Here is a 24,720-nt window from a genome sequence, read left to right on the forward strand (position 1 = left end):
GGCCCTGTACAGAATGTGAAAGTGACTTCAGTGGGATGGGAACAGAGCTTGCACCGACACGAAGAGTTCTCACTGGGACACTGACAAACATTCAGGACTGGTTAAACACAGTGAGACTATAAACAAATAGCAGGATGTGTATTTCTGTACATGAAAAAGGTTTTCAACAGGTTTTGTTTGTTTGTTTTCCATCACCAGACCAAGATTTTGCTAATCAATAAAATCTCTGAGCACTCCAGTTACTGAAAGTGTCTGCTTTCCTGACATCCAAATGGACTGAAGCAGCAGTTCCATGAAACCTTACCAGCCCCACCTGCTGCTAATGGCAGCCTGCATTATCTCCATCCTGCAGAGCAGCTGATCTGCACGTGCAGACACCACTCCGGCCATCCACATCTTTGTTACCCCCAGACCTATTCTGGATCAGCCAGATGAGGCAGCCCGTGGCTCCCAGGCTTGCCATACAGCTGTTTATCTTCTTGCAAGGACAAACCAGGACACTAATCCATTTATATTCTAGACCTGAGTAGCCTTCTAGACTAGAGGCCAGACAAAACCAAAGACGTTCATTACCAAAATGGCTCCACCATTGACTCCCTGGTCTCTGGCTCGACTTGCAGTTGGTGGTGCACTATTTAAAAGCAAATTTTAGACTTCTAGAGCAGCCAAGTGTTTGGCTCAGACCACTGACTCTCTCCTCAAGCACATCCTTGCCAAAAATCTCCTTAATACAAAAGTGCATTAAGAGGCACTGCTGTTGAGATCCCATACTCAGCACAGGTTCTGGCTGGAAGCCACCAATTGCTGGATGCTCCCAGGAAGAAAAGGTCAGCCCACCCTGTGATGCTTCTGCACCACTAACAGTCTGCTTGCCCTGCTAAGCTAAATTTAAAATTAAACAGGAGATGAATTTAAACATGATTCAAATAAGTAGTGTGATGGAAATATTTCAGTTCATAGCTGAGTTAGGCAGCTGGAGTATTCATGGCTCTCTCTTCTGCAATTTATTCAAGCAGAAATATGTCAGAAGCTCATGCTCTTTTTTGTATCCTGCACTTAGTTTTTTGAGTTAGTGTTTGTCTTTTAGGAAATGTGCACCAACCTCTCAGTGAGCTTTTCAAAGCATGTCACTGAACTTCAGCACTGTCATTACCACCTCTGCAATCTTACAGCATGAGAGTGCTACTGCAGGATGCCAGTCTCCCTGAAGATACGCTAAAAATACCAAAGTATTTTGACTAACAGGAAGCCAAGGCATCACCCACACAGTAAAAATAGTAGGTGTAATGACCATCATCACTATAGCCTTCTCCTAACATGGAGACAAAACCAGCAGATCAGTCACATTCCATGTGGGTTGAAGTGAATGTTAACACCGAAGAAGAGAATGTTGTATGATTGGACAAAAGACAAACTAACTCAAATTTATTCTTTAAATGTTAGAAGAGCCTCTTCAAAGGAACTTAAAATACCAAATAACCATTCTCTATTTTATCCTACATGCTTCTGGCCAGGATCACATTCGTAAGTCACAAGAAAGCATTTTCCTGCTGGTTCTGCCCTGGGAAGAACATAATTCTCAACAATGTGCTGTCACAAAGTCATTGTCGTCATTCGGTTTCTCACAGTATTTGTGTATTAGCCCAAATTTAGAAACTCATCTCCTAAGTAGCTAGAGCCATGAAGGTGCTGAGCTGTGACCTGGAGCAGTACCTGTTAACACTGAGCAGGAGCATAGGACAGGCAAGCAGACCCTCAGCACTGCTGGGTGCGCCTATCATAAATGCTGCTGCACAGAGTGTCCTAAAACTGCTGCACACACAACACGTATTAATTAAAAGTCCTGCAAAACTTAATAAGAAAAATATCTTGAATAGTTCACAATACAGACTGGGAGAACACACTTAATAAACATGTTCTGAGGAGAACCCCCTTTCTTGAAGTTCCTTTCTTTAATTTCTATCATTAGAAATAGTACTTGTTATTCAATCATCAGCCTCAGAACTCTGCATGTCAACTCTGAGTGAAGTGTAAAGGGTCCAAATGCTGTAAAAAGAAAAGCCAATATTTAAGAAGAGAAATGGAAAGATCCATAGATTGGAACACAGATCCTTTCAAAGAACTTGTTTGTATTTTGTTGTGCTCAAAAATCTGTAGTTATAATCTCCAGTTTTAAGCAACCTGTGCTGTTTATGTTGGCTTTCATGTTTCAAAGTAATTTTATCATTCAGAATAAAACAAAAACAACACAAAAACAAAACGCCTTTATGGATTTGCATATGTGATTGTTTCATCATAGCTACCCTGTATGCTGCAAAGCCACAAAATGAGAAAGAAAAAAAAAAGCCAGAGAAACCCTGTGGAGTTTTATATGCAAACCACTCTCTTTTGTCTCTCCACTGTGCGTGTAGCAAAGGGAGCAGAAAGAGAAGCTGGTGGTAAGAAGTGATTACAAAGAAGTCCATGCATGCGTTAGTGCTCTCAGACTGTTTGCAGAACAGAAGCACCACTTCAGTAGGGTGACTGAAAACTAGAAAAGTAGATGAACCCTGGGTTTGGTTGTTTTTTTGTTTGTTTTTTTTACTTATTTCCTTGCACCTCCTGGATTGTACCTACCAAGTGGAACTGAGCAAAACCTGTGTTTCACAGGAGAAAAATCTTTCCCTCTTTAGGCCAGCCACGATGAAGCACATGTTTTGACCTGATGGGCTTTCTTGACTTGTAAAGAGCAATCCAACAAAGATGAGTACTTGATCCCACTGGCTCAGGCAGGGAAATTCCCTCATTTGCAGGCCTGCCAGGGTTGCTGCTTACCATCTGCTGACAGCTTGCTCCCAGCTCTCCTTCAGCACAGTGATAACATGAAAGGCAGTCACACAGCAGCTTATGGGGAGGTACTGTGGCCAAGCTTCTTTTAATTCTTTGTGTCCCTTATAATGTTCATTCTTCGGCTTCACCCCTGGAAGACACAATAGTATCCGAGAAAACTGAGGTGAAAAAATACATTTATAATCTAATCTGTGCTCCCTTAATCACAAATCTTTTTTGCTCGTGTTCAGGCCGATCTAGTTTGAAGTGTCTTTACCAACAAGCCAATGAGCCATGCAGATAGGAGGTATTTCTAAACACATAAACCTAAGGTTGGTCAGCTGGCTGACTCAAAATTCATTGCAAGGCCTGAGCCATAACAGCTCATTATGGTCCTGCTCTGGACCACAAGCTCTTGCCTCCTGACACTGAAGTCATCAGCAGACATGGGCATCACACTTGGCCCAAAATCACCTCTGTGCTTGAAATCTTTGTCTATGACTGCTACCAAAAACGGTTCCTGAGATGGGAAGTGCTGACAGCCACCCTGCCCCTCATCCCAAGCAGCAGGCATCCTATGGCACGAACATATCTGAAATGCCACTTTATCTTTCTTGAGGTGGAGTGTGCATTACAGCGTGACACGTCAGCAGGCACCACCAGACTGAGGGGCAGCTGTGAGGAAACAGATTTTTTTCCAAAAGCAGCAACCAGGAGGGGAAAGCAGATGTCAGTGATTGTTCTTTGAAAAGCATTTATGGAAAAGGTGGTACGTAGTAACTGTCTAAAATCACATAGTAATTACATAGTATACTAAATCTATACTGAAAAAGCCTTGTTAAGCCTGTGGTTAAAAGGCAGTGGTCACCATCAGGCAGCAGCGCACAAGTGCATAGCAGTATAGCTTACATCTGATGGCATAATATTCTTGTAAAATGTGTTGTGTAGAGAGGGGTGCATGCGACTTCCACTTGTGGATGTGCTGTGAAGCCCACAGCATGGCCCTGTGAAGGATCTCTTCCCACCCTGCACTGCCCGTGGCAGTCCTCCAGGAGGAGGTGGCACTGGACATTGGCACACTGACTGCCGGTCCATCCTGCATGGCTCCCTCCCACATTCCAAGGACATTACCTGGGCAATAGAACAGACATTTAAATGTAATCTAATCTGTCAAATAATTTTAAAACAATTTGTTTTGAAATATTTTCTGAGTGGGAGCGGAAAGTCTCTGCATCTCAGGTAATTTCAAGTACACGGGAAGGCTTCTGTGCTTCCTGTAGCTGGCCCTCACGGTGAGGGTACTCACTGGAGGAGGTCTGTTACTGAGAAGTGTGAGCTATTGAAAATATTCAAAATATTTACATTCTTTAGTGGATAGAAGCACTACTTTATCCTAATCTTCTCTCTAATTGCTCCTGTCTCCAACCATGGCACAGCCTCACCTGGTAACCCCCACAGCTCCACAGCGCAGAACAATAGTGGCCGTTCTGACAGTGAGCAGTTACTAGATTACATCCATGCTGCAAATTAGATTGTTCCTTCTTTGATCTTCCTCCAACCTCTCTTCTTATCACAAAACCTTGTTGCCTAAACCCCGTATTCTTCTGCAGAATAAAGACCCAGCAATACGTAAAAATCCAAGAATTTAAAATTAGACTTCTGAGCTTTTTACGTTTATCTGTATGATCTGAAAATGTTTGATCTTGTTTTTTTTAATCTGTTATTGGGCAGGTTTAACTTTGCCTGTTTCCAAGCACTGGCTTTATGCTCCAAAACATCACGTGCAAGGTCATTTTCAGTGTTCTCCCAGCTTTGCCAATTTCTCCTGTTTATATAGAAAAGAAGCAAAGCTAAACAGGATATGGTAAGTGTAAAAACAGAATTTGCATGGGAGGGACAAGGACAGAGGGAAGTCTGAAACTAAAATTAACTAACTCGCTTTTTTGAAACGATGTCTCCAAGGTGACAGAAAGCCCTTTATTGTGAGGGTTCTCATTTGTCTTGAACAGTTGCCAGGGTTTTGATCTCATTTTTACTTTTGAAGACCTGAAGTTACCTCCCTTCTCCTCAAAATAAAAACCTCCAACCAAAAACAACAAAACAGATTTCAACCACGTAGAGGCTTCTATCTTCACAAACAGCAACAAAGAAAGCTCAGCTCCCTCTGCAAAGCTGCCAGTTTTAACATCATTTGGAATAGGACTCTACCCAGCACGTTCTAACCATGCATGCGGACTATCAGGTATCATGGCTGTGGTACCTGCTCAGACCCCACTATACCAGCAGCACTCCTGAGCTGCCATGGTGCTGTGTAGGCAGGGCCCTGTCTGGGCAGTGGCTGGCAGATCAGTGCCTGCAGGCTTGGAAAGGGAAACATTGGCTACACACACAGATACGCACACACTACCCGCACACCAACAACGTATTTCAGCTGCGCTGCTGGAGCACTACGTTAAGAAGTTGCCAAACTGTAGCCATTAGAGACAGGACATTGCTGCCAGGCAAGAGAGTCAGCATCGAAGTATTGACTTCTTGTGCACAGGCAGAAGCAGGAGTGACTCCAGTTGCTGCTGCTTGAGTCCTGCTTAGGCTCTGCAAGAGACTTAAATGGAGTGCACCAAGCAGAGGATGCTAATGCACCATCACTCTTCCCCCATCTGTCTACTGTCTCAGATAACATAGAATACGTCAGGTATCTCTGCTTCTGTAATGCAGGGTACTTCCCAGAAACCTCTTGACAAATTCATTGTCATTTGCCAAGTCATGCCAGCATGCAGCATTTAGGAAGCTTACCAGGAAAGGCACACAAAGCATCAAATAAAAGATGAGTGATGGATTCCTGTCTGATTCCACTTCAAAGCAAGGAGTGCTGGGTGATTTGTCTAGTGAGAACACTGAGCGTTGCCTCTGTATTTCTGTATGAAAAATACCTCCCTTCTCTGATTGGAAATAGGAGACACAAAAGGGAAGCTCCAAAGGTCAGCAGGGGTGAGCCTCCCAGTAATCACACAGCTATGATAATGCAAACCTCTGCATCTCAAGCACTTTTTAAGATGTCTGTCATGCTGGCTTATACTCTCACTGCCAGATTTGCATACAAAATGAATATTTTGGAAGCACGTTCACAAATGTTACCTGAAACAGTTTCTCTTTGCCTACCAGCAAAGAGAAACGATCAGTCTCTTCACCTTGCCCAAATGTCCTCAAGGAGAAATTCATCTTTTAAGACAACTGTATTGCAAATAAAAAGTTTTTGCAAGGTCACTAGATTCAGATGCTACAAGCTTGCCTGAGAAGAAAGGACTAGGAGAGGAAAGGGATCCATTCTTTCAAGGCATAAAAAACAACACAAATCACTTTCCATGCTCTACTGTTAGACATGTAACAAGGCTTCAGCCCCTATCACAAACCAGGTGCTCAGCGCCATAGCCCTGTCAGTGAGTTCACATTTCATTTGCTTCATATCCAGCTGGTTTTACATGGCCTGTAGTGGGATGCACACATAACTAAGCTTCAAATATGCATATAAACTGCTGCAGCAATGAATGGCCTGTCTAAGGAGAAATGCTACTAGACCAGGTACAATGGATAACAAGGATAAGTGCTTAAACTTACTCTAGTTTTCATTCTTCACCAACTCCTCTCCCCCTTCCCCCCCCCCCCCCCCCCCCCATGCTTAATGTAAGAAGCATTAACAGAGGAAAGACAAAACAAAACAAAAAACAACTAAGGCAAGGGAAAAATCTAAGTTTAGAAGGAAGCACTGGCTCATTACCAAAACATAAAGCTTGGACCCAAACTGAATACAGTTGTGATTGTCTCAGCAAGGCTTATTTTGGGCTGTGAGGCTTGTCCTGCAGATGCTGCTGCCCACACAGCTGGCTGTAGCAGCAGGAGCTTTCTGGCTGGGGTTAGTAGCACACATTTGAGGTGACACTCCCCATTGCCCTGGCAGCATGTGCTTTGGTTTTCAGAGTGCATCAGCTGCATCCTTTCTCGATGAAGCCCAAAGCAGAAGATGCACTCTAGGAGTTCCTTTAATGCATTCCAGCTGTGGCTGGCTGGTAGGGCAAAGCAGAGTTAGCCTGCAGTGTTGTTTCATATTACAGACACTCTCTTACTGTGCCAAATGACTTACTAATGTAAATGTAGCCACAGATTGAAAAGCATCCTGTAGCATGGTATCAGAAATAGAATTAAAGTGCTTATACCACATATAGCTTCCCAACAACCCTATAGTAGCATTGACTAGGAGGATCAGTAAACCTGCTTTTATTCTGCAGTAAAAACAGAAGAGCTACTTATTTAACAAATAAAACTCCTATGCAATGTAACTGTGGAAAATAAACAGCTTTTCAAGACGGAACTGACCTTCTGAGATGAATTAGCAAGTACCAGGAGAGACAGTTTCCCTACAGCTTTTATTTCTGGTCCTTAATGTTTGAGTATAATATAAACACAGCACTGATGGAAAATGCTATGGAGTTACATAGGAATTAGTTCTGTAACACAATGTGATAGCTCTTCAGGAGGATCTCTGTGGAACATTATAAAAATGTGTGGGACATTCACGGAATGAGAAGGAAAAACAGAAACCAAAGTCTGCATAACATCCCCTCTGTAAAAATGACTGCTTTGTTTGAGTTACCCCATGTTGCCTGCCAAAGGCTGAATTTCAGAGCACTCAGTGTCTCACCTGTGTCACATCCATCAGCAGACCACGTAGGCATGTGGAGCTATAGTTCAAGTGAAGCTTCCAGCCACCACAGGGTACCACCATTCAACTCCATTTCTTGTCTTGTATAAATGACAATTTCTCTTCACTCTTTCTTCAGACTTCAAGAAGAAAAAGAGTTGCTTTTAAGGGCTACTCTGTCAGTAAACTATAGGACCTATCTGCATTCAGTCCTGGCTACTTATCCAGGTTCAACAGCAATGCAGTCCTCAGCAGAAGGCTGCTCCAAGGGAACATGGATGCTATGCTTTACTAGTTTGTTTTGACCACAATAAATGCCCTCAGGAGCTGTATCTTTTGCTAGAATTCTGTCATTGGACTTAGAACCTTTATTTGACATAGGAATTACATTTTCTTTGTCTATGTTACAACTAGAGAACTGAGGAAAAACCTGAGATAAATCATGTTTGATAACTCCAAATGTCATCCTCAGCCACTTACACCTGTGCTTATTATATAGGAGTCCCCACTCTGTAAACAATACAAGGCCATAAGCCACAGAGTTACTCCAGTTTTATTCCTCCCAAAACGGAGAAGAAAGGAGTTACCTCTCTTGTTCCTCTGCACGTTTGTGTTGATTCCTACTAATTCATTAACCTACTAACTTGACAAAACTGACAGAGCTGCTGATGGTGTTTGCTGCATTGCTGTCTTCCAGAGAAGTGCTCTTTTCCAGCACAGGCTCCCATGGGGCAGGTGGGCTGGTTGGCCTCCATGTGCCAGCCTTATTTCTGCAAGTCCTATGAAAGAAGGAAAGAAAAAAATAAAATAATAATAAAAAAATCTTTAAAGAGTGATGTAAAACTTCTGCTTCCAACTCAAGTTACAAACATGCCTGTTTTTCTTTGAAAAGCAAGAAACTTATGACTGTATGGAAAAATCAAGTAAGTAGAACTTTTCAAAGCCAGCTCTGCCTCACTTTCTTACTTCCAAGTAACAAACCCTCTTTTTCTTTTTTTCTTTGTCTTTTATTTAATTATTATTATTAAAACATGGAAAAAGAGGGCAACAAAACATGAAACAGGCAGACTAGGTATGTGCAGTAATGAGGTAGTACAGCACATTAATGCAGCCATGATGTAAGCAGTTAGCAAAAGCTCCCTCTACTGGATATGTACCTACATAGAGACATAGAAAAATGCAAGATGTGAGCTTTGTTACTATGTTGGAGATCGTGGGAATTAGCTTATTTAAACTGGCATGGACATACAGCATATTTACAGCCATGTGATGGCGCACCAAGGCTCCTGTGAGAACACACTGCTTACAAGTCGCTAATGGCAAGCAAACCTCAGAGCTCATACAAAAATCTGTTCCTAGCTATCACACAGCATGCCTGCAAGCAAGCTTTTGTTTTCAGGCGTGCCAATGTTATAACTACATTAAGTTACCAGTGTTTGAAACATTTCAGACATATATACAGTTCTTAGTCATACAAGATACAATTCTATCAACTCATCAAAGCATGTCAGAAAACTTTAACAGTGGCCCACGTTCTGCTTTCCAAAAGAAAAGCTCACAATTGCTTTTGCTTTGAGTCTGCTGCTGGTTGGTTTGTTTTGAGGAGAGGATTAACATCCTCTGGTAAGTCCTGTGGTTTTGCTTCCTCTCCCCATTACTCTTTCCCAGTGTTACTCTCTGTTAATCCATATTCAGGGAGAAACTAAGCAGAGGGAAGGGAGATCAGTGTTGCTAGAAGGCAGCAAAACACAGCGCACTCATGTTGTTGCTCACAGCCACGGCAGAGCAAAGGTGTGATTAATCTTTTGAAGCTATCAAGATGAAAGCATTCTAAAGATGAAGGGCACTTCATCTTCTAAATGAAGAGTGCTGATAAAAGTATTTGATAAGGACCAAAAATGCTTATCTCTATTCACTGAATTCATTGCATTCTTCTGTCAATCCAGCCCCACAGGTCCCAGCTTCCCTGAAAATTCCAGATTTTTCATAGTGCCCTGAAGAAAATAGTTCAAAGGGACCAGCAGTAAAAACCCATTCCAATCCATGGTGCAAGTTCCCTTTCCTAGTCCAACAGATCTAAGCCCACATGTCTACCAAGGACATACATTCAGCAGACTTCAATGAATACCAGGTTGCTCCCTCTGATCTGTGATACCTCAGGGACTTAAAGGAAGAACTAGCTCACTAGAATCCCCATCGCTCTGTTATTTCCACCACTTCTTGGTTCCTCATCATAAGACTTAACTAGCACTGACAAAAGAATTCACTGTGATCAGAAGGTTCGTGTCAAGAATCATTTACTGAGGTTCCCATTTCTCACTGGAAGCTTCCTGAGCAACCAAACCACAGCATTTCTCTTGGTAATCGTCTGTATTTTGTCAACCACTTATGTAGGGAAATTCAACTTTTGTTTCAGTCTTCAAATTTTAACTAATGCACAGAACGCCTAGCTGCTCTCCACCTCTCACTGCACCACCTCTTAAGCCTGACTTTAGCTGGAAAACATTGCTGGCAGGAATGGAATTATATCCTTACTAAGGTGCCTCCCTTTGCTGAGGGGTTTTCTAAACATACCCCGTTCAGAATTTTAAGGAGTTTGTTTATCTGTGACATTAAGCTGCTACATTCTTTCAACACATTGTTTCATTCCCACATTAAACTTACACCCAAATGTCTGTGTCGGTATTTGTGTCTGTGTCGGTCGAGTGGCCTAAGCTAAAACAGAAATGGTCACAGAAACCTTTTAAGCAAAAGAAAACCCAAACTGTATCCTGCTGGTGAGCAAAAGCATTACAGCTTTTCATCCAAATTCTACCATGATTTTACAAGATTAGCAAACTGGCAAATGAGCTTCCTGTCATCAGAGAAAGAGCAGCCAGCCTCACACAGCTCCCATTTCCTCTCCTTCACTGATTGCAGATTCAAGATAAATTTCTCTTTGTGGAACACACTGCATTTCACAGGATTCAATTTCAGATTGGCAGCCTGAAGCTTATCGCAAAGCATTTGTAAATGAATCTGTCCTTCGACAGCATTAGCATGCATCATGCTTCTGCATAGGAACAAGCAGACTAACAGGGTGATGCCTTGCAGCAATCTCTCCATCAGCACTTCTCAGAGGAAGCACTGCCTGCCATGGGGGCCATTATCTGAAACAGCTGTAGTCTTATACTGACTTGAATTTTTCTCCCTCAGATCACTTTGCCATTCTTGGAAATCTATATTATATAGCTGCTGTTATGCCAGAATCTAGAGGCAGCACGTGTGTCCATTGCAAACAAATTGCCTTCTGGCCATCAGTTTTCTACTCTTGACAAATTTTTTTAGAGAATTCAGATCAAACTTGTAGGGATTTTTACTGCCTCCCCCCCCACCGCACACACACACACGCCTCCTTCCACATCATGATAATCATCACAATTGATTCATCATAAAAACAGTGCAAGTGATGAGTTAATAGCAGGCTGATTTCAAAGCCAATATTCCACATGTGTAAGCGGAGGTGTATGTTCCCTGTCACTGTCTCCTCTGGAAAGACAATCCAGGACAAACTGTTCTCTAGGCAGACATTTTTGAGCTGAGCTATCAGTTTAAGTTTAGTAAGCATTCACTCATGCATTTCCCAGATCCTGTTGCACAGTGGAGGCAATTTTTCACTATTAGCAGCCCAAACCTTGCTCTGCTCTTCATTTTCTCATCTTTTTCTCTTCAACTTCTGAAACAAACTAGAAAAGCTTCTCATTGCTCATTTCTTCACACTTACCTCACCTCCTTTTTTTTTTTTAAAACACTGCGTTGTTACCATTTTCATCCTGTTTTGGGAATCAGCAACACTCCTACTCATCCAAAAAGAGTACTGAGAAGAGCCTCTTTTTCCACTGCACGTGTTGGATGCACTCCGCAAGGTTTGCTGTGACATCCTCCCTCGAACATGGACATCTTCAAGGAACCCAAATGGCAGCTGGTAACTCTGCAACCTCACAGTGCTTTGTATCACTGATAATTCATTTGTAATTCTGACCTGGAAGCCCAACCCCAGATGAGTACTATAATTCAGTTTATCACCATTTCTTCTTAGAAGCATTGTAGGGTACCTGACTAAGACTTTACTGATCCCCACATAAATCAGTGAGCTTTCTCTCCTTCTCATCCTCTCCTGGCTACCAGCAGTGTTCTATCCAGCCCAACACAGCTGCTTCAAACAGCCTCTTTGTACCAGATACAGATGCTGTGCTTTTCTCCTTCCAGAGCCAGTACTGCTCAGTAAGTACCACACTATCAAAGCTGGTCACTAGAAACAGAACTTTCAGTGCAAGGTTTCTGGGCTGTAGCCCCACAGATTTAACTTCCAAGTGCCTCTCATTCTTCTGAATTTCAGAATCAGAATTCCCCTTTAGGACCTTAGCAGCCCCTGGGAGGTCTGCAGTTTGCTTTACAACTCACTGAGGATACAAAGTTTCTTTTAGACAATCTCAGTTACTCACAAAAAACACCCAGGTTGTTGTCTCTGAGCACAGAAAGGTCAGCCCCCTCCATGCTCTCTGCTTCTTTGTAGGCTCTGCCTGCTTCATGAGCAGCAATATTAGAACTTCCCAGGACTCAAGCATCTCTACCAATAAAACTCATCCAGCAACAGAATCAGTTCACCCATGTACCTCCACTTCAGATGGGCTTTCTCACTGCCTTATTTCAGATGTCTTAAGAAAGTTGCCTTTGCCACGTATCCTGAACAGGGATGAGAAATAGGATGCTGCCACAGTCCTTGTTTACAAGGAGGTTTCCCTAAGTCTGTAAATAATTCAATTAATCATTCTTCTCTCTGATTAGGCATGCTGCTTTTCTCCTTGGAAACTGAGTATCCCACTGCATTAGACTGCATTAGCTTCAAGACCAAGCATATTGTATAATCTGAAAACAAAGAGTGATTACCATGCTAACTTCCTGAGCTACCACCAGAAAGGCAGGGCACACAGCGTGTGGACAAAAGACTTCTTGGCCATGGCTACTGTAGGAATGCAACCTATTTCCAGAGCTGGTGACATTAACCTTCAGCTGTACCACACTTTGAGCAGCACTTCAGCAGCAGACAGGCTTACTGCTATGAGTCTTGAATAAGGCAGCCCGCTGAACCCCACACCTCATGTCAGATCCTTCCAATTTCAGCCATCTACTGCATTCTCAGCACTAGATTTCAGAAGATACAGAAAACAGATCAGAGGAAGCATTTTCATTCAGAGACACTGAATTCAAACACATCAGGAAAAACATAATTCCTTTTTCTACAAAGCTCAAACCATTTGATCTCAAATAATAGCTCATGACAAGTGCAACCTGAAGTAGATGATTGAGGCTGTATATACTCACTAATCACAAATACACATTTCTGACGTTAAAAGAATATTTTTAAAAGATCACTTTACAAAATGTGAATATTAAATATTCATATGGGTATAAAATCTACCAAATTCAAGATAGCTCAGAACAGAAGAAAAAATGTAGTACATCAACTTGCACTGACTGCTTAACCACGTAAACCCGTACCAGTAAGCAGACTTCAGTGCAGATTTCTAAGGCGGAGATGCTTCAGCTGGCAATAAACCTCTTTCCCCGAAAGCCCACTGCTACTTTTTCATATACAGACTCCAAGTTCCATGCGACAGGTTAGCACAAATGCAGTATGCACTGGCTCGAACACTGTGACAAGCTTCACTAGCATTAGCTATATTAGTAAATATAATCTGACAGTAAAGGCTCTGTCACAGCTTTATCTTAATATTTCTCATGTGCGTATCTAGTTGCTATTTTCAGGTTTTGGAAGAATACATTAAATGCTTCACTTCTTCTATCAGCTTCACGTTTCACTGACGTAGAACAAATAGTATCACAACGATTTATCTAACATTAAACACCACTTTCAGGTCAATATTCCAGTCTGCAGTTGCGTATTTATTACAATCAAAACCCTGAGGATTGTTGAGTCTTCAGAAACACAGCACCAAAATGCGTACAGCACAGAATTCATTGCTCCCACTCAACAGGCATGCAGTGCAACATCACAGTGTTTTAAAATGCGGTTTTATTCCAGTGACTATCTGCAGTCTTTACATAAATTTCAAAACAGCATTATTCAAACAAACCACAGTACGATACTTAAAGAATCTGTAGTATATGCTCCTTTATAAAAGGTTTTGACACAATGGAAAAATCAGACAAGAAAGGCTCACGCTACCAGGTTTCTTGATAAACAAAATACCATTGAATCCTGTACCCATGAGCAGAAGTCTCCATAGCAATGTTTTAAGACACCTCTTTAAATAAACAGGTTTAAATTTTGTTTAGCAGACATATATACTTTCCACCATAACACTGTCCATTAAGTTTTGTGCTTTCCAAAAGGCAAGCAAACTGCTGAAATAAAATTCCCTACCCGACAGGAGAGAGAAATTCGGTAAACACGTATTTGTTCCACATTCCAGGAGAGAAATACAAGTTCATTTAAATTCTCATTACACTAAAACCAAGTGTATGCTGCTTATACCTTCTTCCTCTTCATCTTCTCCCCAGAGTCTAGTTTCCGTTTCTTAGTGTAAGCTGGTTCATCATCTTTTTCATCATCTTTAAACAAAAGACAGAATTACTCTAAGCCAGAAACGCCATATTTTTGTGTAGAACACCATCTTCATCCCTGAACAACTGACTCAGCCACATCTGAGATGCCTGGAAAAAAGGCACACTAACTAACAGCATCCTCATTTTCAGAATGTGGATGATATGTGGTCAGAACAGAAATGTTTTGTTGTTTTAACATAGCTCAAGGAAAGGAAAGGCAAGGCTTTGTTATGGTAGACTCTGCATAGTACCTGCTCCAAAAAAGGACTGTTTTAATAGATAAGATAAAAACCTAGAAAATATGTTTTAGAAGCAGAAACTAATGTTAAAGTTAACGGGGGGGGGATTAGGAAAATTTCTTTCTCAGAAAGAGTGTTGACGTATTGGAACAGGCTGCCCATGGAGGTGGTGGAGTCACCATCTCTGGAGGCATTTGAAAAACATGGAGATATGGCATGCAGGGACATGGTTAATGGGCATAGTGGGTACGGGTCAACGGTTGAACTACAATGATCTATCTCAGTGGTCTTTCCACACTCAATGCTTCTGCAATTCTAATTAAGGCCCCATGCTACAGGACACCATGCAGGTGGGCAACAACCCGGCCGGGTGCCCGAGCAGCAGCAGCAGCTCCCCCCGCCTGCCCTACCTGACACCGTGTGCTCCTCCTCCTCCTCAGGAAGGAACCTGGCTCTGCCGGCCGGTCGCGGCGCATCGTCGCCGTTGTCCTCGTAGATGTTGGACCACTTGATGGCCATGTCGACGGCGGGGGCCGGCGGAGGCTTCTTCTCGGGCGGGCTGTACACCTCGGGCGGCGGCACGGCGTTCGTCTTCCACGCCTTGAACTCCTTGGGCGGCTGCGGGACAGAGCAGAGAAGCGGTCAGCCCCACGCGCCGGACATCAGAAGCCGGCGGGCAACCCGGGGCAGGGCAAGGAGGGGCAGAGCACGGCTGCCTCCCCGCCCTCTCCCCACGGGCCGTACCTCCTCGGGCGCCCGCAGGACGCGGCTCTCCCAGTCGATCTGCTTGTTGAGCGGGTTGTAGAGGAAGGCGGGCGGCTGGGACACCTTCCGGAACAGCTCGTCCGGCGGCGGCAGCTTCGGCCGGCTCCCCGGGCTGCTCCCCGCCGCCGCGCCGGCTCCCGCCTGCCGCTCCTCGGCCGAGGGCTCGTCGGCCTCCGAGTCAGAGCTGGAGCTGCCGTAGGCCGCGAAGTATCCCAGCGGGTCCTCTCCCTCCGCCGCCATGGCGGGGCTGCGCAACTCGCCGCCCGCACGGAAACCGGCCCCGCGCCGAGGGTTCCGCCTGCCGGCCCCGGTCTGCTCTGCGGGCAGCAAACGGCGTGCGGGAGAAAGGGATGGAAATAACTGACCTTTCTGCATTCGCACTTGAGTAGCGAGCGTTCAAACCCAGTAAGTTGGGCCTTTCTTAAAATATATTAAGAAAAAAAAAAAAGATCATCGATTAAAAGAGAATTAGACATGAAACTGAGACAACCTCCGTTTCTCTTTTTCACACCTGTGAGCTTTGCAAGAGAGAACAGAGAGAAAAGACATTGCCCTCAGCCTCCGTGCAGTACCTGGCCTCGGGCAGGTAAAGCTCCCAGCACCGCACATCCAGCTCTGGGGCACCTCCACCAGCATCAGCTTGTGGCTGCTGTCGAGCAGCACGCAGGCAGTGAGACCCTGCACCCAGCCTTGGAAAGAGTGAGGTACCTCCCAGCACTCTTACCACTATTCCTACCGTCAGGTTAGCAATACTAGCCACGAACCACAGGCAGCGTACATCAGCAGACAAGGTCTTCATTTCACGTGTGCTCTCCCTACACAGGGCTCTTCTAGGCAGTCCTACCCACACAGGTGTTTCACATTGTCACTCTTTCCACCAGAGATAACTTCTCCAAAAAGAACAAAAGCCTCTCATGCATACAAAACCAAATCCACCCACCCAGGTACTGGCACGAGCTACTCCGAGAGCCTCTCAGAACCTACGATTTTAATAAAGGCAAACAGGAAAACAAGCAAATATACAAAAGAATTTATTCAAAAAGTTGTGCTAAAAATATTTCATTAAAAAAAAAAAAAAAAAAAAAAAAAGCCCATTATAAACATTAACAAGATAATACATTCATTTAAAGTCTCAGGTTAAGAGGCTCCACTGCAGGATCACTCCCCCATGGGCAGGCCTGCTGCTCACTGTGCAGCACTGCAGGCAGCACACAATGCGTGTTCTGATGTACAAGACAGTTTCCACTGTGAGCTGAAGCCCTCTCCCCATTTACAAGAACCCAAGTCTAAGCTACCAAGGAAGTGAAAATAATGAGAAGGAAAAAAAAAAAAGTATGAGAACACATATGCGACTCTTCAAGTGTTATATGACAACCAAAGGGACACCGAGACACAAACCTTTAGGCATCCTGGGCATGTGCAACTGCAGTACAAGTTAAGGGAAGAAAGATTTGCACCTATCCTCAATTTCATGTTAGAGAACAAGATTTTACTTATATTTAGGTATTTAAATCCCAGAGTGCCATCTGTACTGATGAGTTTCACTTAGAATCATTTTCACCACCTTGAAGGTCCTCAGATGTTTACAAGAAAGACAAGGGTTTTATAAACACAAGAACAGAAGCTCACATTTTAGCAAATGTAAGCTATTCGCATACTGAATATGGACTACGATTGAACACTGCAGTTTATTTTCACCTACTCCTGAAACCTAAGCAAACATGAAATGAAAGTTTAGAGACTATACTGTGGTCCTGCAGAAGGCCTGTCTCCACAAAAGGAGAACACAACTCTGGTTTGTTACCTGGCTTTTGTCTTGAATGGAATTACACAGCTGTATGAAAACCGAAAGAATTTAAAGCCAGAGACACAAAACTTATCTTTTGACATACTGAAAGCATCACTTTGTAGTGCAGCATTACAGAACACAACTACACATTTCCAATGAAGAGTCTGTCTTTGCCTAGTAATTTTAAAGCAGTTAAAGCAGAGTAAGAGAGGAATATTGCATTATATTGTGTTAAGAAATACGAGAACCTTCCCATGATCAAATAGTTTAAATGCCTTCAATTCTAAACAATTCAAAATGTAAACGTCTCTGTGTTGAAGAGCAGGTATCTTAAGTGCAACACTTCCAAGAATCTCTCAGTTAAGGACACTTTCTTGCTACAAGACTCCCATACAGTGGGACAAAACACACAAGCCTCAGTCCTTACCAGCATTATACAGTAACACTTCCTGACAGCCCACCAGAGTTTACAGTGGTTTACTTTCCTTTTTTAAGAATTAATGAGAATTTGTATTTAAAGTGCATCTCAAATCACAAATTTCTAAATTGTATACAATAATAACATGCCAGGGCTTGTGGATGTGCACTTGCTAGCTCAAAATCACTTTGATATTGAACACCTTTGAATTTACTGGCAGGACAAAGGAAATCCAGAAAATGAAGAGCTGCCTTGCGAATAAGCATAGCTACAGATTTAGTCCGATCTGTTTAGTTTGGTCTTTTTTTCCCCAGATGAAAATACTTTTTTGCAAATTACACACAAATATGGAGGACACATTAATTTAGCATGTGAATTTAAGCTTTTCTGCACATGAGCTTAAGCTTTTAGCTCAGGATGTTACTTTTCAACACTCAATGCTTTCCTTAACCACCCGTGCTTTTTCACTCACCACAGAAACATTAAGAAAACTACATTTGTTATTACTATTCTGTAACTGCAGCTTAAGTACCTGCACTTAAATGTTTTATCTTAAATATATTGGTTTAAAAACAAAGCAAACAACAACAAAAAAGCAGAAAACAAACAAACAAAAAAACTTTTGCTGGTGTAGGACCATAATAAACAAACAACCAAACTCTAAGAAAAACTAAATCAAGCAGCCAGAGTCACTCCATTAAAAAAAACAAAAACAAACAAAAAAACACACACACACAAAAACAAACATACAACAAAACAGACTCTATAAAAACATCAAATTGTTTCTTCTGATTACCCAAATTAACCATCTGAAAGCATTTTTTTTTTTTTACCCTTAAAAGACAAACTCAGTTTCAGTAGCCTCTGGATGAACAGACAGATGTCACTAAGTTCACTGTGGATGAAGAGAACGTGATCTTAAAGGCAAAAAGCAATTGTCACTGGAACTGGTACATGGTTCCTGCTGTTCTGACTGGAGCTCTGGAGGGAGAGGGGGTGCACCGGGGTCTCCAGGGCCCGGAAGGGTGACTGACAAAATTGCACTCTCAGCACTCCCCATCTCTGCAACAGGTAGATTCATTGAATGAAGAGAGACAGCAGACATAAATGCAGCAGTGCTATAATCTTCTTCTGGATTGTGCATCTGAGTAGATTCTTTGTCTTTTGTTTTATCAAAAAAATTGGATTCGTCAGAATATGATCTAGAAAGATTATTTGTTCCCCCATACAGTGAGGTCATACAAGTGCTGCAACTTAGACCTGGAACAAAGAGCAGAGAACAAAATCAGTTACATTAGGATGCATCCTTCAAGCTGTGCTCTGAGTTAGCATTGCTAAAACTGTCATTAAAGATCAGCCGGGTGTACTTTTAGCAGACTGTCCTCTTCATCTTACCTGTGACATTCCAGTAGTCACACCAAATTAGAAAATACAAGCAGATCATCTAGTCAACCATATGAAAGTTTCCCTCTGTATCAGCTACTAGTTAACAATGGTTCACTATAATTGAAGCTTCGCTCTAGGAACTCACTCCAGCCTCTGACCTACCTTTGGATAGAACATTCTCAATACATTCTTCAAACTAGCTTTTGAAAAGCTTCAGCTGCACGGTTCTACTTCAAAGTAGATTGCATTTGACAACTGCTACACTTAAAGCCAGACAAAAATTCAAGTCTTTCATCTCTGGAGTTAAAAATATACTTTCTTCCTTCTTATTTATTTATGGGTGTGGAAGAGGAAGTAAGGGTTTTGGTTTAGAAACTTCATACTTTCTTTTTCTACCTTCAAATAAGAGTACATACAGCTACTTAAGTTTTCTTTGTCAACAAAACTTCTGACTATACGAAGCAACAGATTAGCAGTCTAATTTTAAGTTCTGAGATGGGAGGCAAGGAGAATTCCCCCTTGTATTGTGTTCGCAGACTTATCTTCTTCTTAGACACAAAGCTTAACAAAACCAAAGCATCCTGCCAGTGCAGCAAGTAGCTTGAACAGAAATGCAAGATGGAAGATAAACACTTATTCTGAGTTCTGAATTAGAACCTTGTGGAAAGTAAAACTGAAGCGTGAAACAAACTTATTCATTAGAACAACACACACCACAGTTGCTTTCCGAGATTGTTTTCTGATTTGTTATTTACTGCACGTTCAGATAATAAAGAAGTAAAGCTTGCAATATATACCCAGGATTTTAAACAGAAAATAATGACATAATCTGTAATAAGGAACACACGACTGTGGGACTTTTGTTTCACAGCTCCTCAAAGTGAAACTTCTATCTTACAGTACATTATTACAAACTGCTCACCTTTGAGAGCTTCAAGTTTTTCATTTTTGACTTTCAACACTATGTCAGTTATCTTTTGTAACAGAAAGTTTTGTGTTCTTTCTCGCCTGATGGATTCCACCAAAGCATCCAGTCCCTTTGGGTTTTCTGCTAAGTAGTCCAACAACTTCCCAGTTTTTTTCCTACTAGAAGATCGAGAAGAGATCTCTTCTGTGTCTTCTCTAGTGAGTATTTTCTTTGAACGCAGGTAATCAAAGTGTCTCTCAGCTATAATTTTGTCACACAAGTAAGGCCGCATCCTCTCTAAAGCCTGAAAAACAAAACCAACTGACATTAGTCAATCTTTCAATTTATTTAGAAGCTACACTGAAAATCTCTGTGATTTACAGGTTAATAGAACAGTTTAAAGATGCCACCATGTTATTCAGCAGAGAATTTTCTCCATGTACCTATTTTAAAAGGAAAAAAGAAGTTTTTTTAAAGCGTTCTTGATTTTCCTGAGTAACCCAAGAAGATTTAATGCATGTTAACCAATGGAGGCAAACACTGAAAATATTTCACTAAGTCCATGTTTACCACATTTCAGAACCATCGTTAAATAAAATGAAAACAATTAGACCAATAAAACACAATAGCAACCACTCACTTTGTCTACATTGTCACATCTCTACACCATTTGCATCCAGGAGACACAGCAGTAGCATTGCCATTATCAGTGTTCTCTGTAGGTTGAGTAAACGCAGTCTCAGAGCAACAGTGTGAATATACTTACTGTTTTAAAGTTGCATTAGACAACTTGGGCACACAGGTTCACCAGCAGATTACTGGTATCCACAATACATGCCCCTCCTTCAACAGATGTACCTACTTTGAACAGACTGACTGTCTGCTTTTTGTCTGTATCCATCTGCTTTCTGTCAGCTTAAGGCTTTATACCAAACACCTGGAGCAGCCTGCACAGCCCTGACATGCGGTACCAATCCATGAGAATGAGCACAACTCTGATGACTGGCCAAAGCAAAATGGCGCTACCCCCTACAGCATAACTTCAGCTAACAAGCGTCAACTATTGCTTAACTCATTTCTATAACAGCAAAGAGAAGAGAAGGGGGGAAAAAAGATGCAAGTCTACCCCTGTGAGGGGACTGCACCCACCAAAGCCCAGCAGGCAGCCTGTTGCTACTGGGCAAGGTGAAGCAGAGCCCTGCTCTGAGAACAGAACTGCAGTGCCACTAAGTTCCTTTGGGCACCATGACTCCTCATATGGAGTCCCACCACACACAGAGCATGGTTCCCCAGGATCAAACTATCTTTTGTTACCATATTCAATTACAACACAAATACCAATTTATTGCAAAAGGTAACTGACAGGACCAACGTCACTATTTTTAATTCCCCTTTGGAAGATCACGCGCCTTCTCTTATAAGGAAGAATTTATTCACACATGTAGCAGAACATAAAGCAACCTTCGTTTACCTTGTTCATAGGGTTCATACAACTGCAAGCATCTCCAAAATAGAGATTATATTCCTCTTATTTTAATCAGTACATTAACTTCAAAACAGAACTAGCGCCTTGTTCCCAACTCTGATTTCAAGAACCAATCCACTACTCTATGGAGATGAGTCACAAATGATACCTTTTTGCTTGAAAAACAAGCTTTCATTTTACATAATACTACAGAACTGGCAGTTTCCCTTGCCAACAGTTTTCACTGTGAAGAAATACACCAGCCAGATATCTGCCAGCTGAAAGTTGCCAATGTGAAAAAAAAATCCTCCTTCCATCAAACTTTCCTCATTTAATTCAAAGAAAAAGCAATTTGAGGGCTAGAACTGGGGAAAAAAGCTTTACATACAAGTGATGAAAGAAACAATCACGGCTTTTTCCTGAAGAAAACTTCTTCCAGCTTGTTGAGATGACATTATATGAAAGCAACGTGAAAGCGACTCTTTGCTTTACTTGTGCACTGATGAGCAAGGAAGGTTTTTGGAGCAAACTGCCATAGTCAGACTGAATTCAATGTGAAACCAGAGCATAACAGTGTGGTTGGAGCCAGGTGGCTCCTTCAGGCTCGGGGCACACAGCAGCTGTAGCCGCCCCTGCTTGTATTCTGAGCCTGGTAGTGAGAGGATCCAGTTCCACATCTGGATGACGACTCCATCCAGCTTCCTGTGCTGGACAGGGTGCTGGCCTAACTGACTTGGTAAGAACAGAGAAGGGCAGTACTGTTGTATCTACCTGCTCTGCAACATGCCTCAAGCGTCCAACTGCAGCAAGCTGTGCTACAAATACCGCCTGCAACACTGATTTTTTCCACTTCTCATACCTCTTCCTACCACCACGAGGGATTGATCAACAAACTCTGACAAGAGAGTCAGTAAAATTTTCAGCATTAGAACTATAAAGCAAGTTGTTACTCAAAAGAAAAGTACTGTGTTTTGACTAACACCTTCCTGTACTGTGCCTTACACTACATGATGTGCATCAGTTCTGAATTTCCCCGACTGTCCACGTAGGTTAGCAGTTTGTAAGGAACAAAAAGAGTAAATGCAGAAGAACAGGAGCTTTAAAGAGCTGTTCCTATATCAGTGTTCTTGCATGTCTCTCTGCTTTCTTCCCAGATCTCCAACATTAGATGCCACCCTTTGTAATTTCTCCTTCAAACACGTCTACCCCAGACGTCTGTAAGAGAGCCTTTCTGAGGTGCACTGTCACATAACATACGTGGGATTTCTGATGGTGCAACTTTTCTATCTCACAGCTCATTGTGCAGGAAAGGGTGTAAAACTCCTGTGACAGTCTGGGCAGTTGCTTTAAGTCTTCTTTGATGTGACAAAACGGTACGGAGGGAGAACGTATCAGGAGCCTGGCTAAAATTTAAATATTAGTTTAAGTTTTATTACAGCTGTGCTCTCACAACAGTTAAGCCAGGTCTGCACCCTGATATCCAAGCTGCCCTGTTCACCACTGAATCTAGTTGAGAGCTGGACAAGCAGCTGTTTCTTTAGTTATGCTCACACACGCCTGCCCTGCAAGCTCTGAGCCGCGCTGTGCTGCCTGCATGAAGAAAGACCAGCAGCTGGCCTGGTCCACAGCTCATCACATGAGTGTGCCTGATCAGAGGTACCTGAACAGCTTTGGAGCAACCAAGCAAGCACATAATGCAGCAATGAACCTCCCTGACAGGAGAGTCTCTAGAGTCAGCTTTACTATATTGCATTTTGATGCTAAAATTGAAGTTCTCTCTTACTACATATCAGCCTTCCATCAAGTCCTCCAATTACTACATGGAATGCAAGATTAGAGGCTGAAGGGATACTGATGGACTCCTGGGAGAAGGAACTGTGAACTCAGTCACTAACACAGATAAATTTAAAGCAGCCCGTATGCTTGACGTGATATATAAGTAGGTCCTGCCTTCATTTTTGTGTTGCTGCTGTAACAACCGGATGCTACCTATTGCACTGGTACTCCGAGGTTCCACAGAAGCAAGCAGTAACTCGAAAAACATGCCTCACAAACTATGACAAAGCATTTCAAGGAAACGCTGCACACATCACACTGTTCAGGAACTAAGCTAAGCTCCGTCCTGAAAAAAAACACACCTACTTGCAACCACCTGCCCGATAGCGCCTTGACTACGCTGCCCTTCCACTCTACCCCGAGGCAGCCGGAGGGCAGCGGGGCTCCGTGGAAGCGCCCAGCCCTGGGGAAGGTCCGCCGGCGCGGAGCTGCGTGCCTCGGTGCCGCTCCGCCCCGTTCCGCCCTGCCCCGGCACACGCCGGGGAACTCCGCGCTGCGAGGCGCCCCCCGCCCGCTCTAACGGCGTTTCCGCTTCCCACCGCGCCGACCACCCGCCCGGCCCGGCACTCGCCTCCTTCTTCACGTCGGCCATCTCGTCTTCCGTCAACGGCCGCCCGACCGCGCTCGAGGCCGGGCCGGAGCCCTCCATCGCGGAACCCCTCCGAGCGCCCCGCTGCGGAAACCGCCCCCGGCACCACTTCCGGACTCGGGCCCCGCCCGCCGGGCCACGAGGAAGGCACGCGGCCGACCCGCCCACGGGCGCACGCGCAGTGATGCGCCGTCCCGTGTCGGGGCTGGGGGCGGTTGAGCTTCCGGGCCGTTTGGGTCGTGGAGTTACACGGGTCGTTAAGGGAGGATAACGGCAGCCCGTGACCTCCGCGTCCCTCAGTGCCACAGCGCGTCACGCTCCAGGTGCTGACTGGGATACCCGCTTTGCTCCGCTGGTTTATTAATAAACACGTTGCATAGCAAACATCCCGCCCGGAACACTTAAAGGTACAGGAATACTCGCTGCTCTGATCTCCGTAGTGTTAAAATCGCAGCCCCAGAGACCGCAAAAGAGCGCTGCAGGGCGGTTTGTGTCCCAGCAGCTGCACTGATCCTCCCTATCTATCGCATCTAAGCGTGTGCTTTGAGATCCTCTGGAGCTGCCAGCAAGGTGCTGCGGCACTGCTGAGCTGAGGCAGGTGTCCCCCGGCTCCCCACCCCCACACTTGGTCATTAACCTCTTCCAGCTCCTCTTCAGACGTAATTCTGCTGAAGACCTTGCTGTCTCTGTACAACAGTGCTGACAAAAACAGCTGCTGTGCACTCCGGAGTTAGGACATTAATAACCCCACTCAGTGAGAGGTGCAGTTCAAAGCCACACAGCACCTGAAGGGCTGGGATTCTGGATCCGTGCACCACAGTGGCCAACATGGGGCAAGCTGGAAGGAAGGAACTGTGGGCAGAAAACTCAGTAATAGAACAGATTTTGAGCAGATTTACTGCCAATAAAACTGGAATTAAGAGCCCAGCAGCCAGAAGAAGACTGCTTTCAGTAGGATACTCATTTCAGGAGGTTAGCATCAGTTCAATACTGATAAGTGAGTCTCAATGAGGAGAGAGCTAGAGAACTCTTTTTTTGAAGGGAGGTGGGAAGATTTCAGACACTGCACTGGTTTATATAACTATGTGCATACGCACGTTTAGAAGACATTTTTAAGTCAGAAAAGTTTCAGAAACTGCTTACAACATAGCACCGTTCTAAGTGCTCACACAGGGGCAACCATTGTAGCACTATTGGTTTGTGAGAAGAGGCC

General features: G+C 43.5%; 2 protein-coding genes across 2 annotated transcripts; both read right to left on the reverse strand.

Annotated features, from left to right (window-relative positions):
- Positions 1-12,892: 12,892 nt before the first annotated feature.
- C8H1orf52 (chromosome 8 C1orf52 homolog) lies at positions 12,893-15,389 on the reverse strand. The gene is made up of 3 exons (XM_072343324.1): positions 15,097-15,389; positions 14,763-14,970; positions 12,893-14,119 (listed from the first exon to the last, which is right to left on the reverse strand). The coding sequence occupies exons 1-3, from the start codon at positions 15,355-15,357 to the stop codon at positions 14,037-14,039; spliced, it is 552 nt and encodes a 183-aa protein (XP_072199425.1). The 5' UTR covers positions 15,358-15,389; the 3' UTR covers positions 12,893-14,036.
- A 749-nt stretch (positions 15,390-16,138) lies between these two features.
- On the reverse strand, positions 16,139-23,718 carry BCL10 (BCL10 immune signaling adaptor). Its single transcript, XM_072343283.1, has 3 exons — positions 23,490-23,718; positions 19,633-19,921; positions 16,139-18,584 (listed from the first exon to the last, which is right to left on the reverse strand). The coding sequence occupies exons 1-3, from the start codon at positions 23,565-23,567 to the stop codon at positions 18,217-18,219; spliced, it is 735 nt and encodes a 244-aa protein (XP_072199384.1). The 5' UTR covers positions 23,568-23,718; the 3' UTR covers positions 16,139-18,216.
- Between the last annotated feature and the right edge of the window lie 1,002 nt (positions 23,719-24,720).

The sequence above is a fragment of the Excalfactoria chinensis genome, chromosome 8 (genome assembly GCF_039878825.1).
Source record: "Excalfactoria chinensis isolate bCotChi1 chromosome 8, bCotChi1.hap2, whole genome shotgun sequence".
NCBI lineage: Eukaryota > Metazoa > Chordata > Aves > Galliformes > Phasianidae > Excalfactoria > Excalfactoria chinensis.

Coding starts and splice junctions, on each gene's coding strand:
- C8H1orf52 (XM_072343324.1), bottom strand. CDS start 15,357: ATGGCGGCGGAGGGAGAGGACCCGCTGGGATACTTCGCGGCCTACGGC. Junction 14,971..15,096: donor TCCTGCGGGCGCCCGAGGAG/GTACGGCCCGTG, acceptor TCTGTCCCGCAG/CCGCCCAAGGAGTTCAAGGC. Junction 14,120..14,762: donor GGAGGAGCACACGGTGTCAG/GTAGGGCAGGCG, acceptor TTTTGTTTAAAG/ATGATGAAAAAGATGATGAA.
- BCL10 (XM_072343283.1), bottom strand. CDS start 23,567: ATGGAGGGCTCCGGCCCGGCCTCGAGCGCGGTCGGGCGGCCGTTGACG. Junction 19,922..23,489: donor TGGCCGACGTGAAGAAGGAG/GCGAGTGCCGGG, acceptor TTTGTTTTTCAG/GCTTTAGAGAGGATGCGGCC. Junction 18,585..19,632: donor AAAACTTGAAGCTCTCAAAG/GTGAGCAGTTTG, acceptor TCTTTGTTCCAG/GTCTAAGTTGCAGCACTTGT.